This window comes from Oxyura jamaicensis, chromosome 9 (assembly GCF_011077185.1).
Source record: "Oxyura jamaicensis isolate SHBP4307 breed ruddy duck chromosome 9, BPBGC_Ojam_1.0, whole genome shotgun sequence".
Lineage (NCBI taxonomy): Eukaryota > Metazoa > Chordata > Aves > Anseriformes > Anatidae > Oxyura > Oxyura jamaicensis.
The window spans coordinates 2,315,077-2,332,564 of record NC_048901.1 but is presented as its reverse complement, the minus strand read 5'-3'; the positions used below and the strand labels follow the sequence as shown (position 1 = coordinate 2,332,564).

The window sequence follows — 17,488 nt, the reverse complement described above, 5'->3', positions numbered from 1 at the left end:
CCCCCCCGCGCCCGGCCCCCACTCGCCGCCTGGCGCCGCCGCCGCGCCGCGCTCTGCCCGGCTCCTTCTTCTCCCCCGCACAAGCTTGGCGGCGTCTGGCGAGCGGCCGCTCCCATTGGCCGCCGCCCCGCGTGAGGTCGAGCGGCCGCCGCCCACCATTGGCCGCACCTGGTGTGTGTACACACGGCGGCCGCCAATCCGCGGCGAGGCGGGGGGAGGGGGGCGGGGCCTCCCGCTCCCCTCAGCGGCGGGGCGGCCCCGGGGGCTCGCCCCCGCACCGGGCGCTGAAAGCGGCCCTGCCCCGGGGGCGGCCCCAGGCAAAGCGCCCGGCAGCCGCGAGGTGCCCGCGGCCTGGGGCCTGCTCACACCTGAGACCTCAGCACGGGGGCTGACGGGGGGGGGGGAGGTCGGTTTCTTTTCATCCTCTATGAAATACCTCAAACTCCGCAAAAAGACACCCTTCAGCCACCTCTTCTCAGTGCACTGGGGTTACTTTCCTGCAAGAAGCCCCTGAAGGCACGTACCGGAGCTGGTGACAAACGTGAAAAAGAGGCTTTTAACCACTAAGGAAAGCAGAAAGAAGGAAGGCCCCAGCTGGAGCTTACAGGGGCTTTTAACAACCTGCAGAAGGAGACTGCTCACTGTAGACACGTAATTGAGGTGGAAGCCACCGAAACAACACTGCGTTTGGAAGAGACTGAGCGTCGTACGAGTGTAAGATTCTAAACCAACGCACTCTTTCATGATTTACACAAATCCCACACTCAATCCCCGAATGAGGTTTACATTGAAATACATGTTGGAATGGGTTTCTTAGGCACGCAGAGGCAGGCCCTTGGCAACTTCTGAAGGTAAAGCCTGCGCTGCACAAGTTGTGAGGTTGCTCTCCTGAAATGGGCTGTGGTCTCACAGCTGTAGGACACCTTGCTCCCTTCGGGCTAGTCGTAGCCTTTTCAAATCATCCCCCCTTCACAAGACGGTGTTTTCCACTGTTGGCTAGTTTTGTTTCTTTCTTGGCAGCCCATAACCTCTGCTGCGATCACCTACGCTCACCCAAAACACCCCCAGAGCCCCAGTTTTTCTCCTGATGAGCTGGTTGAACTTGCCCCCTCTCCCTGTAAAACCTTAAACTAAAATGCTGCCCGGCTTCTGGGTCAGGCAGTACCGACATACCTGTTTGAAGAGGGAACAACAACTTGGTCTGTACTTTCTGGATCAGAACAGTGAGCGAGAAAAAAAAAACAAAAAACCACACCACCAAAAGAACAGCATATTCCCTGCCCCACTGATTGACAAAGAAACGGTTCTTAACTTTTCCACAAGACTGCTGTTCAAATGGCAATTCTCTGAGCTGTTCCCTGATCCTGAATATAGCGGGACTAGTTGAAGGATCTTGCTATAGAAGCCATAACAAAAAGCAGGCAGCAGACTGAAATGGCAACTCCTTTATTTTTTCCTTTGTCTGACAGTGGAGCAAGTATAAGTGCTCTCGCTGAAAACAGGAATGAGTGACTGAATTAATGTTTCATAAAATTAGCTGCTCCAATAGAGAAGAAAACACTGCTTAAAAAAAGTACTCTGAAAAAAAGTACTCAGAAACCTCGGCAAAGCTCATTACATTAAGATTTTAAACATAGCTGACTTTTCTTAGTTTTGTATGAAAATTCATACTGTCTGCTCAAAACAGTATTTTCAACTATTTGAAGATTGTTCTCTCTTCCCTTTCTACTTGCATGATTAATCCAATAGCTCTGAGATCCCACCAACGTTAGAGGGGCATTTCATGCCATGTAGTCCCACATATCAGGAGCTGGGCTCGATCCTTCTGGGTCTGTTCCAACGTGGGATATTCTACGATTCCAATAAATGATGGGATTATATATCATCATGAATGATACTTTCATCCCAGTTTGGCCAGCCTACCTACCATCAGCACCATGCGCATCCGTGAAGGCAGAGATGATTAACACATCTCTCAACTCAATTCCTGATCTTCACAGGACCGATGAGGTGCATCACTGCCCAATCCTAAGTAAAACATTTGCAGTCTCAATATGGTGCATCTCTTAAAATGATAAAAATTAGCAATATTTTTATTTTATTGTATTATTACATTTACTATCAAACTTAGCTGGTAGCAAGTGTAAAATTGCATATTCTTTTCAAACTGATGAATACCCCCCCCAAGGCAAAATCTGAAGTGAAAATGAAAGAGCAGATGTAAAATCTGTCATATTTTAAACAAAAGTTGGTATGAATGAGTTTACACAGTGCTCTCAGTGCCCTTCTACGTGACAATATTAACAAACACTGAGACAGCAAAGTGCTGGTAAAAGTATGCCTAACCACTTAAAGCCCATTTCAAACACAATTGATCAACAGGTACCACTTTAAAATATCAGTACATTAAAAATTTCCTGAGAAGATATATTTATTTTTTTATAACAGATAAACAAAAGATGCTTATTGGTCAGTAACCAAAGTTCTTCAAGATGTGGTGTCTATTAGCCTGTTCGGACTTTGGGCAGCTACACATCACACGCTGTAGCAGATGCTACAATCTCCAAAGGCAGCTTCATCAGCGTCCAGAGAACAGGACTATATAATACCTAGGGTCATCTTCTATCCTAGGGTCATCTTCTATCCTTCTAGCTGTGCTATGGCTAGGATGAAAACCACCACCAGGAAAAGGTGCAGTGCAAGGCACACAGATAACTGTTTTCAGGGGAATGGTTTGGACAGAATCAGATTCAGTTCCCATTAGATCTCTATTTGGGAACAAAGCCCAGCATAAACACAAAACTACAACAATGAACAGAAGTCAAGGAGATTTCATCAAGAGGGTAATATGTAGACATTATTCTTTAGGCAGACACTGATAAAACTAAACTCCTTCAGTGAGAATAACGCACAAAATAACTACATCCAAGGCCACAATCTTCTGCTAACAATGCCAGACTGAAATTCTTGTGTTTGGTTTTAGTAGAACCTTCTTGCCAGTAACGAGCATTTTCTTTAGCAGTGAGGTTGAGATCACACAAATTCAGAAGCTGAACATGGGCGCAGAAGCACAGCAAGTGTTCCACATATTCTGTAACTCCAGGTTCTTGCCTTACAGCAGAAAGAGCAGTGGAGGGAACCTCATCAAAAGACTTTTATATTTGAGCTTTGGCATCTGTATATCTGTGTCATTGGCCAAAAAGAAAAATTCCAAGTATCTAAAGAGGAACCAAGCACCTGGACTGCATACATCTGCCACATTAGAAGATCTGGGTAGTGGGAAGGACTCCCTGGATGCCTTTTGAGAATTGTCAAGTGGATACAGGCTGGGCCAACATGGAGCTCGCAGTAAAGCTCAGTTTAATAGTGCCTTAGCTTGAGGAAAGAAATGCTTGTAAGCAGAATTATCTTACCTTCAATAACCATAGCCTGTATACCCTCAGAACCCATAATTAGAATAAATGCAAGTCTCTTCAAGGAGATGAAGACAACTTGTATGTGTGCTCCCAAGACTGGAGGCTGCATTATGGGTTGTCATGTTGATCCATGGCCTCTATCAACTTCAGGGACATCCAGGTGAAAAAAAAAGAATGGGCAGAAGCGCCAAGACGTAGCCCAGGTCTTCTGTCTTTCAGACAGAAAATAACAAAGATAAGGAAGAAAACAAAAGGTAAGTTAAGCTAATGGTGACAGGTGGGCTCTAGCTTGAAGAAGGATGCAGCTAGAGTAGGTACACCAACTCATGGTAGATGACTGAAAACCTCAGGAAATGGGGTATGATTTGACCATCTATGTTTCAGCACAAGAAAAAGTGAGTGTCAGTTCTTCGTTCTCTCTTCAATGGTAAATCTGTAAGCACCATTTGTCTCCAGTTTCTGTGGACTACAATCTTGAACTACAGTCTCTAGTCTGTGGACTACAGCTTGAACTGAAATGAAAATGGTTAATGATTTTACAATCTGAAATTGATTTGCACACACTCCTGAGAAATTTATAATAATTTAAGATTAGTGATAAACAAATGCATAATAACATATTTCTTTAATTACAATTTGTTTTAAAAGTATAAAATTAATAACTCCAAAAATAGACTTTTGACCGTTTCATCTAATAATAATAGAACGTAGTGAGTGAAGTGAGGGACTTGAAAATACTAATGTTACAGTTTTCTTTTAAAAAGTCAGACAGCATACCTGTACAGATATTTAACATATTCATATAATCATGCCAGATAATGCATTTTTTTTTAATAACTTTTAAAAAAATAGCTCCAAATAGACAGGAAACATGAGCTACAAAAAACCCTGGAGAGATGCATCTTTTATGGAGTCCTGAAAGCATATTTGCTTTTGTATTTCATCTTAATTTAGTGCTGATCCCTAAGTACCACTAAAATGTTATCACACCGCTAGGTCGAATGCTTCCTTACAAAGTCAAACAAAATGTGCTAACAGGCTACTATCATGAAAGTATCTTTATACACAACCAATTCCACAGCTCCCCTCCAAATGTTCATTTTACTTTTCTTAGAAATACCTGGGGAAGTATGTGTCCCTTTTTCCCCTCCTTGATGGTTAACATATCAAAGCTTTCAAAGATCAGAAGGGAGGTGAGTTCCTCAGAAGAAAACACATCATAGGAAAGAACTCCCCATCTCTAATGCATGGTTATAGGATTCAAGCAGCTGGGCCACCCAAAGGAGGTCACTGAAGGGACACAAATGCTGCAGCTGGTCTACAGCTGTCATGAAGACAATATGAAGGCTCATTATGGAGTGCTAAGTAATGTAGCAGCAGGAAGGTTACTCAAGTACCATGTAACATTTCTATTTACCATCACAAATTTCAGTTACAGTTTTTACTGTCCTGTTAATTACAAAGTTTTATAAATATTAACAAAACATTTGAATCCTTCTATGGTTAAAATGCCAGTTTCTACCAGTGCAGGGAGCGTTTCACTGCGTGCATCCAGGTATCCATAGCAGGTCTGTATTCCTCCAAGTCCTTCTGGGGCTCAAAAACTGCTTCTATTCGCCTCAGCTTCTTGAGTTGTTCTTTGTCAGTCCAAAGTCCTATAAACAGAAAGTTCATTCTCAAACTCAACTGCAACTATGTTTTCTTTTTGAGTTGTTTAATTTATTTCCAAGAGATCAAACCAGAAACACAATAAGAAATCATGACAGCTTTTCTTTATTCAACCAACAACTTTCTCAGAGGGAAGCATGTTTTTTACATTGTGAAATTCCCTTCCACTTGTTTGGAATGCTGACAACAGCACATCTGCTTAACTGGGATGGTTTCCAAGGAACAGCTCTGGTACAGTGAAGTTCACTAAAATTTCATCAACGCTGTGCCTTCAGCTGCAAGTCCCTCGAAATGAAGAAGAGCCACAGAAACCAAGACTTAGCACTAGCTGCTTTCCCACTGCCTTAAAAATTGTGTAGATTACAAAGAACAACTGTCACCACCTATGCAGGTTAATTTATGGTATTGAAACATTCTCGTCTATCAAGGCCCTTCTTACAGTGTTAACTGATGAATAAATCTTACCTGAGCATATATTTTTTATCTTACGGTTATGTTATTTACTTATCACAGCAATTACAGAAGTATAGATACACCTACAAAATATATTTCCATTAAGTAAGACCATTGGCAGTTTGTAGCTTAAAGTCAAGTTAATTATATGTCAGTTCTTTGTGAGTAAAGCTGGATTTTCCACTATCCCCCTCCCAAATTTATTTTGTAATTCCATTGTGTATATTTGTGTGAAAACCTTGAAGAATAAGGGCTTGGTTCAGAGATGATAGGACACAGCTCCACTATGAATGACACTGCTCAACATAAGCAAGGCGGCTTCCTTGTCACATGATCCATCCACACCAAGCACAGCTTCACGCAGTATGAAAATGGAAAGGGACACGCAGTGCCCGGGTCGAGAAAGGGGGAGGGAGCAAAGACAGGATTCACCTCTCTTCTCCAGCACTGTATCTTCCTAAATGTAAATGAACCTTGCAAACCATGCAGATACATTTCACATTAAGCTCACTGTTGCTATTCATTTATGTAAAACTAAACAAGCATAAAGCTACTTAGCAAATTAGGATGTTGTGATAAAAACACAAATATGGTCCTTATTTGGTTAACGTATGACCTGCTTTCTTTGGTCCATGGAATACATCCACAAGGGTAAAAGGGATTATGCAGAGAAGGGCAAACACTTCTTACCTTGGCTTCCTAAAAAAATGGGTGAAGTAATCCTTTGGGGGGCATTTTACAACAATATGAAGTTGTACATTTTCTTCTTCTTCCCTGATACTTTTTCCTTATCTACAAACACATACGTTACGAGGGGAAAACAAAACCTTCAGAAATGTATACATACCTGAAGCAAGACCTGCTAGAAAAGCTGCACCAAGACTAGACATATCTGTGTTTGTAGGCTTTTCTATTTTCTTATTAATCAAATCTGAAGTCATCTGCATGACAAAACTATTATTACTGACGCCTCCATCGGCTCTACAGGAAAGAGGAATAAAAGGTAAAAAAAAATAAAAACAAAAACCCACATGCTTAGTTCAAACGCTTCCTGCCAACATTTCAGACACCTATGCCTATATCTATCAGTTATGCACAAACATTTCCATTTTCTTGGAAAATTTAGAGGCCAGCACAGGGTGCCGAGAAAAAAAAAAAAAAAGATGCCTTTAAATTGGGGGTCAGATGGAGGACAGGAAAGGGACACACAACAGACACATTGTTGAAAGTTTTGAGCTCTATCCTCAAAACTACACATCACCCTGGTTGCAATGTAGGGTTTACAAAATTATCACCATAACATGACAATAGTCCAAACCATTACATTAAACAAACCCTTTGCAAGGGCTCTCACACCTGTAAAAGTGCTTTTTTCATTACTAGTAGATCTTTGTACTAGGAAACTGAAATGCCTTCATGAGCATAAGGCTTCCACCTATTTTGTTTACTTCCTTCCTAACTGCACGATGTCTGAGACCTTCCCTATGCTTTCCTTGACGGTGTTGTGACAAGTAAAGAGAAGGGACATAGAGGACAAACGAAACCGATGACTTTGTAGGTGCTTGTAGGTGGCAAAAGCTAGGGAGAAACAAAGGATAGACAATACTAGCCAAGGCAGAAATTAACATTCAGCAGAGGGTAAGTATGCTGAAGACAGGATAAAAACAAACAAAAAAGTCAGAAGGTATTGGTAGATATTAAAGTTGTGAGGACAAAAGTGGGAGAGAAATTTACAACCCAACTGTAAAAGCCATTAAGTGTGTCATTACCCTCTAATGCTTAATCCACGAGCTAAATTGCTACTCATCTTAGCTAACTCTATTATAGTCACTATATGAAACAGCAATCTTCTATTAATGAATAAAACAGAACACGGCCACACAATTTAAAGTTTACATTACGATGTAAATGAGATTGAAATTCTAAGGCTCCCTAGGCAGTACTTTTACACTTTGCATTTTTCAATGTGTAATCTCCATATGACTCCTCTACTTCTGGGTGCAACTTTGTACATAAAAGAAGCCTCATAAGGAATGAGGAATCCCAGTACTTTCCACCTCTTCCTCTTCAGTACTGCCCCAATCCTGGCTGTTTCTTTACATTGGCCTACTCTGTCCCAGTATACAATGTAACACCCAAACTTTTACCGTCCCCTACCTCTGTACTTGCACCTGTCTTCCACCACTCAAAATTCTGAATTCTCAACTGTCTACATGCCTGCCAGTCTATTTCTTCCTTTGCATGAGTATCACTGGTGGGCTGGAGGAAAGGAAGGGACAGAAACACTCTCCTTGCTGTTCCTGACCATGGTATTATGATGACCCCTGCTTGTCAGAAGAAGAACTTTAGAAAGCTTTTCCCTGGAGAGGCTTGAGGCTCTAAAGCAACTGGTTTGTACAATAATATCTACTAAAACGTGCAAAGTAGTTTTCCAGCAACACATACTTCAGTTAAATCTTTTCAAGAGGTTGTGAAAAGCATATTCTAGGAATCACAATCACCTCACTCAACTTGATTTGCTTCTCAAAAGACTGAAACAAAGCCAATGTCTTGACAGTTGAATTGTAAAAATATTCTTCCTCGTACACCTCACAAATAGATTCAGTTTCAACTGTCTTGAAAAACTGATCAGTCTGTGACAGACCCCACATAAAAAAATTCCAGTAAAACTGGATTTTGTAACAAAGGGTAGAATGACCTTTGTAATAGGCATTCCTGTATGTACTCTAACACTACATACAAGCACAAACTTGGTTGCCTTTGGTTTTTTGTTTTAAATTAGAGCAAGTCATTACTCACCTGTTGATAATCACCAATGCCAATCGTTAAATTAATGGTCCTTCTGTGCCACTTTTAAAGCTACATTATCATTTTATTCAGTAACAATCTATTTCTCAGCAGCAGAACATTCACAGTAAGATAAAATGCATACTAAAGTTCACACCTGTTTAAATCAAACTCCCATATTTCAACTTAAGTTACACGGAACTTACCGAACAGTTTGAAGAGGAATGTGTACCTTCTTCACAATGATATCATAAAGCTGCTTGTTTCTTTAAAAAAATATTTAGTTTAAATAAGCATTATGTATTCCATACAGTGTCTCCAGTATCTACATAGTTAGAAAATAAAATACAAGGCAAAAAATGCCTCAGTTGTGTCAAAACCATTGCACAGATAACAAGTTTCCAGAACGTATAAGTTTTTTTTTTTTTTTATAGACTGAAATTTTGTTATACATCATTGTGAAGGCACAAGTATGGCTAAATCACAGCACATTTTATAGCAAAGGCACTGTAGAAGGTACATTTATTCCCACCTGAAAATGATTATAGGTTTTCACAGACAAGATGCAATTACTAATGTAAGAAGTGGTTTAGAGTGAGGAAAGCGTGCTCACAGAAGTGTTGATTGGAGTTTATCCCGCTGTTCTTTAAAGAGAACATCTGAAAGCTCTAGGTTTGACCAGTTCTGAAACCATTTCATTTAATGGGAAAAAAATCTATGCACAAAGGGTCTCTACTTTGTTTTCAAAAGATGCAGGCTTCAGTTCAGAAATTACTACATCTCAGGTTGTTTTTTTTAAACAGTGAAGAAGAAACTGCATTAGGGACTGCTGCAGCAATACAGAATGTCACCTTCCTCCAGACACCCTTTTTTTTTTTTTTCCCCCTCTTTGCAGGCGGTTCATATGCACAAGGCACAGAGCTGGTGGCTAAACGGAAGGAACAGCGAGTGTTCCATAATTGGCCACAGTAAGGCACAAGCCAGGATCAAACTACATTCACCTTCAGTTCAGGGCATGCTTGCCTGGGTTGCAAGGCAGAACAACTTGTTTCACAGTGAGCTACTGATGTGATCATACCAGGGGCTACCAGCAATATTTGCAATCCTGACAGTTAGACCTGGAAGTTCTTGTCCATTCACATATTTAAAACTATCTAAGGTGCCTATTACCACAGGTAATCTAAGGTCCTATTACCACACCAAAGATTCAAACTTTGGCTAATACAAAGCTTCCAACCCACATTGCTGGAGGGGGATACAGCTTCTGACAGAACATTTCTAAGAAGGTAAAGAGAAACTTCCAACAGAAAATACTTTTTAGGACATGCAGAAAACAAAATAATTTAAGAAGCCCCATGTGATAACTTTATAACAAACTCCAAGCTAATAAATATGCATAAGTTTATTTATAATGTGTTCAAGGAAAGAAAAGAAGCAGCATCTAAAATTCCTGTTCAATGTTACTGCAATGGATTACTGCAATTCATATTTTACAAACAGCAGAAGTCAATGCATCCATTTAATGCTGCTGGTTAAAACAAAAGTGAACGTGAGAAAGTACAAGCAAGACAATTAAGCAGTTACCTGAAAGCTATGGATTCCAGTATTGCTCGTACAAGGTGGTTTCTGCTTGTAGTAGGTTTCAGCCCCATGAAAGAGGCACATAAATACGGGTCATTCACAGAAACCTGTGGAAAATATTTCACAATGAGTTCAATGAGCTGTGTTTGTAGGCTTTTGGGAAAGAAATAGTAAGAAAAAAAATAACTTACGACAGTTACAGGCAGCATAGTGAAAAAAGAAAATTGAAAAGAGTATGTAAGCAGCGTATAGTGTTATTAACTAGCTCAGCGAACAGTTTAGTTTCAACAGCAAAAGGTTTAAGTGACTTACTAAGTAATGTTAATCTGTATGAATTTTCAAGAGAAGTCACACAGTGTACACAAGTGTCTAGGACAGGGCACACTGATATAGATGTTCTCTAGCAAAATTTCACTTCTTTTGTAAACTCTCCTGAACTTCTGAAGACAGACTTCTAAGAAATAACACTGAAAAGGACAGTGATCATTATTCGTTTGAACTGCTTTGTACTACAGTCTCTTTTCAGTGACACCAATAAACAGTTTCCACCTAAAAGTCTAATGATCACTAAGTTGTCTTTTTTTTTGCAGAACAACTGGAGGACTGATTTATGAATCTCCCTTCCACCCCTTCACTCCCTTGATGAACTTTATCACAAAATATTGCTTTGCTGGTCCAGAGCTGTTTTGTGATAATGTTAAGTTCTATTTTCACTGGAATTTTTGATCTGAAACAATCTTCTCCAGGTGTAATGCTACATATCAATTATGACCATACTTAAAAGAAGTTTGAATTTTACACTTATAAAATGCATAGACACACAAAGTAAATGAAGAAAATGCTAGCATATAAAAAAATGATGTATGGATAGGTACACATGCAGCTGCCCAAGAATAGATGCTGAACTATGACTTAAATAGTCGATCATGATCAGCAACTACCAAAAAACCTGGGTTCCTAAATAGGAAAAAAATGTGCTTTTTTGGTCAAAAAAAATATTCTCTCCCCTCCTCTCCCCCCCAGTACACAAGTAACTTTTCCATTCTAGGAATGGAACTACCTTTCCAGCCCAGAAGCACAAAAAAGATTCATTATTTAAGTTCACAGATTCTCATATACAAGAGGGCAAACCAAAAGGCACGGATTCACGTTCTACATAAAGGTGATGATTTGACAGAATCATCCATTTAAAAAGAGTAGCCATCAAAAAAAAAGTTGCACATATACGTGCATACGGCGAACAAAGAGCTCTGTTTTTGCTGTTACTACCAACCACAGAAAATTAAACCTGGAAAACTTTTTCTTGAAGAATAAAAGTGATTAATGCACATATTCTCTCAGTTTCATATCTACTTCCACAATGATGCTTCCCTTTCAACAGGCTGCATCACAGCATCACAGAATTCAGTAAGAGACACGTTCTTTTTGCCTTAATATGGATAAATTGGGAAACGTTTCACTCTGTGTAGGAAATGAACATATGGGCTTCATAAACCCCCTCCCTAACTGCCACCATTTTGAGGTCTAAGAAACATTATCATACAATCCATTTGTGCTAGCATCCAGCCAGTGAAGCCAAGCAGCCACGTAACTGTTTCAGAACCACAAAACCCTATGCATGTCCCTTTTCATACCATTTAATCTATTCTATCAATAAAGATTCTCTCACTGTGAGTCTACTAGCTAAGTCCCACTAGAGCAAGGAAGGTACTAGTGGATGCTTGTAGTGGGTTTATGTGGCAAGGTTTTGGTAGCAGGGGGCCATAGGGGCGGCTTCTGTGAGAAGGATCTAGAAGCTGCCCCATGTTTGGTGAGGGCCCCACTGCTGACCAGAGCTGAGCCAATAAGTGATGTTGTTTGCGCCTCTGTGAAAGCAGATTTAACACAAGAATAAAAAAAAAAAACACTGCACCACACAGCAGCTGGGAGAGTGAGAGGAGTGAGGAACAGCCTTGCAGGCGTCAAGGTCAGTGAAGAAGGAGGGGGAGAGGTGCTCCAGGCGCCGGAGCAGAAGTCCCCTGCGGCCTGTGGTGAGGACCATGGTGAAGCAGGATGTCCCCCTGCAGCCCATGGAGTACCATGGCGGAGCAGGGTTCCACGCTGCAGCCCGTGGAGGAGACCACGGTGGAGCAGGTGGACCTGCACCAACGGAGACTGCGGCCTGTGGAAGGCCCCTGCCGGAGCAGATTCCGGGCCGGACCTGCAGCCCGTGGAGAGGAGCCCACGCAGGAGCAGGTGACCTGGCAGGAGCTGCTGCCCGTGGGGGACCCAGGTTGGAGCAGTTTGCTCCCGAGGGATGGACCCCGTGGTACGGACCCATATCTGGAGCAGTTCTTGAAGAGCTGCTGCCTGTGGGCAGCCCACACCGGATCAGTTCAGCAAGGACTGCATCCCGTGGGTGGGACCCCACAGCACAGGGGACGGGAGTGACCGAGAAGGAGCAGCAGCGAAGAAGCGCTATAGACTGACCATAACCCCCATTCCCCTGTTCCCCTGTGCCGCTCGGGGGAGGAGGTGGAAGAGGGTGGATGGGGGGGAAGGTGCTTTTGGTTTCTCTCTTTTGTTTCTCACTTCTCTAGCTTGTTAGTAATAGGCAATAAATCTTACTATCTCCCTACTCTGAGTCTGTTTTGCCCATCACGATAATCACTGCGTGATCTCCTTGTCCTTATCTCAACCCTTGACATATTTTCTCCCTGTATTTTCTCCCCGTTTCTCTTTGAGGAGGGGGAGTGAGAGAGTGGTTGTGGTGGAGCTCGGCCGCCCACCCGCGTAAAACCACCATGATGCTATTAGTGGTTACTAGGTGTTACAGTTGAAAAGAAACTAATTCAATTTTCTAAGTACAGTCCTAAACATGGAGTGGGAATATTTGATTTAGGAAAGAAGGAAGACTGAATCAATGTTTATCAAGCAGCTAGGTTGGGTTCCTTCTGGAGTCAGTGTCAAGAATGAAGGGGAAAAACAAAACACCACAAAATAAACAAACAAAAAACAAAAAATGAGGTTTTAGCAACACTTCTAGAACCTTTATAGAATTAAAGAATAGAATTACATGTTCAAAAAAGTTTCAGACTAGCATTTGCCTACCTTGGGTCTCCTGTCTACAAATACTGGCATTGGTCACGGCTCAACACTTCCTTATTCAGAGCACAATTACTCACAGTAAATGCTAAATGGAAGAATCTTAGCATAGCCAAGCTTTATTGACCTAAAAATAAAGCTAACGATTAGGGTGTTTGAGAGAGGGTAGCTGGCCTACCTGTAGGAGAAATTAATTTTTTCCCTAAGACACTAACCCTGGGAATGATCAAACCGAATGTGGCAAACCAATGAAAAATCAAAACCAACCAAACAAAAGCCTTTTGGAACCACACTGAAAGACAAGCTGTCAAAAGCATTCCACGTAATTCCCAATGCATGTATTCAAACCAATGAATTAAAAGACTTGTAAGGGAAAGCAACAGACAGTGGTGATTTTTATTTTTTTGAGAAAAAAATAATACTGTTTTCAGCTTCATGGCATTTCTTTATTTGTTTGGGTAGGATATTAACCTTTGGACAACCAAGAAGTTCAAATACCAGTTGTCTACATATTAAAGAACCAGCTGACAACAGGCATGCCTCAATGCCCACAGCACATTCACAGCTTTCCTTTCAGTGTGCCTGGGCCCTCTGTCCGATAAAGGTCATAATGCCAATAATCCAAAAGACAATGCAGAGACCAGGTCTACACCACGGAGTTTCTCCTGAACAGCCACACTGCTTAAAAAACAAATAATGATTTGTGGAGAAAAACTGCTCTTTTCATGCTGACAAACCCACAATGTAGAAAGAGTTATGCTGCTGAAAGCATTTTTGTCAGGCTATCTCGCATTGCTTAGGAAAGCAGCACAACTAGACAAAAACTTTAGGGGCTCTGCAGTCCCTAAGCCAGGGAATGCTACATTAGCAAAACCTCTTTATTCTCGTTCTGTATGCAGGCTTGCCTAGGAGTTCTGACTTGCAGCTCTGCCATATTTTGTGGTGAGAAATTACAAAATTATTAGTACCAACTGTCAAGCCCATAGTGGAAGCAACTGCTCTGCAGCTCAATAGGCAGTATGCCAGCTCCCCAGCTCCACCATTTGTCATCTAATGGAACATATTAACTGGAATTGCCATCAGTTCTAAACTAGACTGAACTGCATCATCAGCATCACCCCCCTTGCTGCCTCTGTGCACTAATGGTAGCTCACCTCCATAATGAAATTCAAAAGGGGTCACAAAGCAGAGGTGGAAAGGATGGACATGGTAGATGTGTTGTCTTTAGCATAAACAGAAAGCAAATAAAAAGGACCCAGGACCTGTGACCCAGAGGGGATCAAGTAATTGCAGGAAGCTCCTTAATTAAGGACTAAAATAGAAAAAAGCTACTGGAAAATGTAGGGAACTGAAACGCAGAGTGAATGCCAGGAACTCCTTACTGTACCAACTGTGCTCAGTAACAATACCAACAAAACACAAACCCAATTTCAGATGGAAAAAAACTAGTTTAGATTAAAACTTGCATAGCCAAGAAATGACTGAATGTTACTATCTTTTTGCTTTTCCTAACACCAGGACGTGCAGTCGTACTCATATTTAAGTACATGCTGAAGTGCAACCAACATCTTGAAAAGAGGCAGAATAAAATTATTTTAGAACTGTGCTTAGAAGTATTATCTCAATGAAGGCCCTACACTGAGCAGGAAAGCTATGGGTTTGGTTTCAGTCTGTAGGCACCACCTGTGGACAAGTCAGTTAGTTTATCAGTCACCACCTGCAAAATGGAAGTCATTTTCCTACTTTGTAGGCTTCTTCTCTTGCAAAGGGAAGGACTGTTTAAGTATTCTATTATCACAATGATCCTCACATGTTATGGTATGGGACAGAGAGTAAGAACCTATTACAGAATAATTGCAGTGATAAGATGTAACATACTACATCGAAACAAGATAAAAGTTAAAATTTTAACTGAGTAGTTATTAAGAATATATTCCTAGTCACATTAAAAACTGTAAGTTTACCTGAAAACCTGGAACAAAACAAACGCCTTGAGAATCAGCAATACTCCGTGCCATTTCTGCTGTTTCATCTACATTGGTGAAAAGATCTGGAAAGACACATAGGTCTTATGTTTGTATTGTTTTTTTCATATCTCATGAAGGGACAAAAAGCTAGAGTTGGGCTATCTCCTTTTGCAATACTTCTCAAACACGTTCTATGGGAAAACAATACTTCTGTATTTCATGTCCATCAGTCACATAAATCCTATTCAGATGAAGACTAATTGAATAAGATCCTCTCGTAACTGCTACGCATTTTAATCTTCACATCCTATAGAAGATCATTAGCTTTCCAGTCAAATAGACATAAATGTGAGTTGAGAAGGCTAACAATAGCACCCTAAGTACGCTAAAAACTTAAGTGTTCCAAAACCTAACACATTTTTCTTGTTTCCCTGCAAATACACTTACTGCCAGCCTAAGCACAAAATTACTACAGAGAGTCTGCAATACTTATTTTATCAGCACTTACAATACTTTTACATGTGACTGACACAAATCTAAGTACAGTAGGTCCTAATATCATACCAATAATATTAAGTAGGGATAAGTAGTATGGAATTTGAGGTAGCAAACTTACACATGTAGCACTGATACTTTTATCTGTAGCACTCAACCACATGTTGAAATGAGCAGTTTTCTCAAAAGACCAGTGGCTTAATCAAATGCTGAATGAAGACCTGAGGATCAATCTTTGTCATACTCAATCCTTTAGGGCATATAAATGTGTATGTATGTGCACATATGCACCAACAGTTGAGAACTTCAAGAAATGTGGAAGTTTGTGGTGAGCTATATTTCAGGAAAACCTTTCTCAGATAATCCAAAATTTGGGAGATTAATTCATTTTTTTGCATCCCAGGAAGGCATACTAAGTTTCTAAGAAAATGGGTAAATGGTGTAAAAGAGCACTCAGAAGAGCTGTCCTATAAACAAGTAGTTCTCAACATCAGCTACCAGAGGGCTAGATTTTCCTTTAATCATTTATTAAACTGATGTGAAAATCCTTTCATTACATAATAATCAAAGCCAAAAGACACATTTCTTGTATGTGCCAAACTCATAACACCATTCACTTTTAAAAATAATGTTCATAGGACTCAAATCTGTTACTAATTCTGAGATGTACAGCTAGTGAGCTCTCAAAAGCATTAAAACAAATTTTAATGGAAAGTAGCATTTACAATCATGCTATCTAGACTTAATTGATAGTCAGTTTCTGTGCTGCTTCTCAACAGTATCTCGCCTAAAACAAGTCTCCTTTACAACACTTCTGTTCAAGAGTGGATACCAGCTTAAAAAAAAAGGAAAAAAATACAAGAAAATTTATGCTCAGAAGAAAACAAGTGAGGACGTTCCAGGAACATAAAAGTACATACATAAGATGTCCCGAGAGGCAGAATCTGAAGAGGAAATGGTTATACAAAACCAATCAGAGGCGTTTTAAGAGGACAGAAATTAATTTTACTTCATTAATCTGTTTCAATGTTTGAATATGGAAAATTTATAGCAGTGCCTCAACTATCTGCAGTAAACACACCAATAAAACCGACTGCAGTAACTATGGATATTCCACTGTCCAAAACATGTAGGATAGTTTCTTCAGTTATGGAGAACCAAGCCTAACACCATAATGATAACCCTATAAAGCAGTAATGTATTTCATCGTACTACAAAATTAAATAACTACTTACTTATATCCTGAGCCCATTTTATGGCATTGCCAACGTCTGACATACAGCCTTCAGTTATGTAGACAACTTCATCCCCAATCTTCCAACCAATCAGTGGATACAGATCTTTATTATTTTCCATGAAACAAACCAAAAACACCTAATTAAATTTAAATGCTTCCAGGGAAACATATGCAAGCAACCCCAAAATAAATCAAGCTAAATAAAAAAAGAATGTATTTCCTTAACAGATTTTAAGCTAAAAATAACAGTGGTATACATTAAATTTGATTAAAATTTAGTGGCTGAATTACAAAAAACTTTAACAACATTTTATTAAACCAAGTTAAGCTAAAAAAATCACCACCCAAATATAGAAAGCCTTGAAACTAAAGGAAAAAAAGCTTTCTGCAGAAAGAAATTACTGTTTTACTCTACCAAATAATTTTGGCTTTACAATAATGCAAAAGAAAAGTCCTTGTATTTTTTTTTTGCTTTTCTCTCAGAAGAAAGGCAGAAATAAGCTATCACTATTGCTTTATTTGAGAATATAGCACAGAATCTTTCTATCAGCTGTCTTTTTGAAGGTACTACCACATTTTAAAAAAATAAATAGCCAATAATGAGAACAAACCTAACAATTTGTTCTCCCCTTTACCCTCCCCAAGACCATGCTGAAGCCTTAAAAAGAAAATAGAGATATCATCCTTAAAGTGTGAACACAAACACCTCTGTGTTTGATATGTGTTAGTAAGAAGATAAATTCAGTCTTCAAGCACCTGTTACTAAAGGATCCACCTGTTACTAAAGGATCCACCTGTTA

At 40.2% G+C, this 17,488-nt stretch overlaps 2 protein-coding genes across 6 annotated transcripts in view; both read right to left on the bottom strand.

Moving 5' to 3' along the window:
• The window catches only part of TFDP2 (transcription factor Dp-2), a 53,766-nt gene extending 53,602 nt beyond the window's left edge, over window positions 1-164 (bottom strand). Inside the window, exon 1 of one of the 3 annotated variants that reach the window (XM_035335023.1) lies at window positions 27-164. The gene's annotated coding sequence lies outside the window, so the exon portion shown is untranslated. Of the gene's footprint in view, window positions 1-22 lie in introns of all 3 variants that reach the window. The other 2 variants (XM_035335034.1, XM_035335026.1) reach the window with 2 other exon arrangements.
• A 3,872-nt stretch (window positions 165-4,036) lies between these two features.
• The window catches only part of GK5 (glycerol kinase 5), a 23,528-nt gene continuing 10,076 nt past the window's right edge, over window positions 4,037-17,488 (bottom strand). The window contains exons 11-16 of one of the 3 annotated variants that reach the window (XM_035335020.1): window positions 16,687-16,791; window positions 14,954-15,039; window positions 9,909-10,012; window positions 8,531-8,590; window positions 6,385-6,518; window positions 4,037-5,071 (exon numbers count right to left, since the gene is read on the bottom strand). In XM_035335020.1, the coding sequence (XP_035190911.1) occupies window positions 4,935-5,071; window positions 6,385-6,518; window positions 8,531-8,590; window positions 9,909-10,012; window positions 14,954-15,039; window positions 16,687-16,791 (626 nt within the window). In that variant the 3' untranslated portion in view covers window positions 4,037-4,934. Of the gene's footprint in view, window positions 5,072-6,384; window positions 6,519-8,530; window positions 8,650-9,908; window positions 10,013-14,953; window positions 15,040-16,686; window positions 16,792-17,488 lie in introns of those variants that run through there. The other 2 variants (XM_035335021.1, XR_004753336.1) reach the window with 2 other exon arrangements.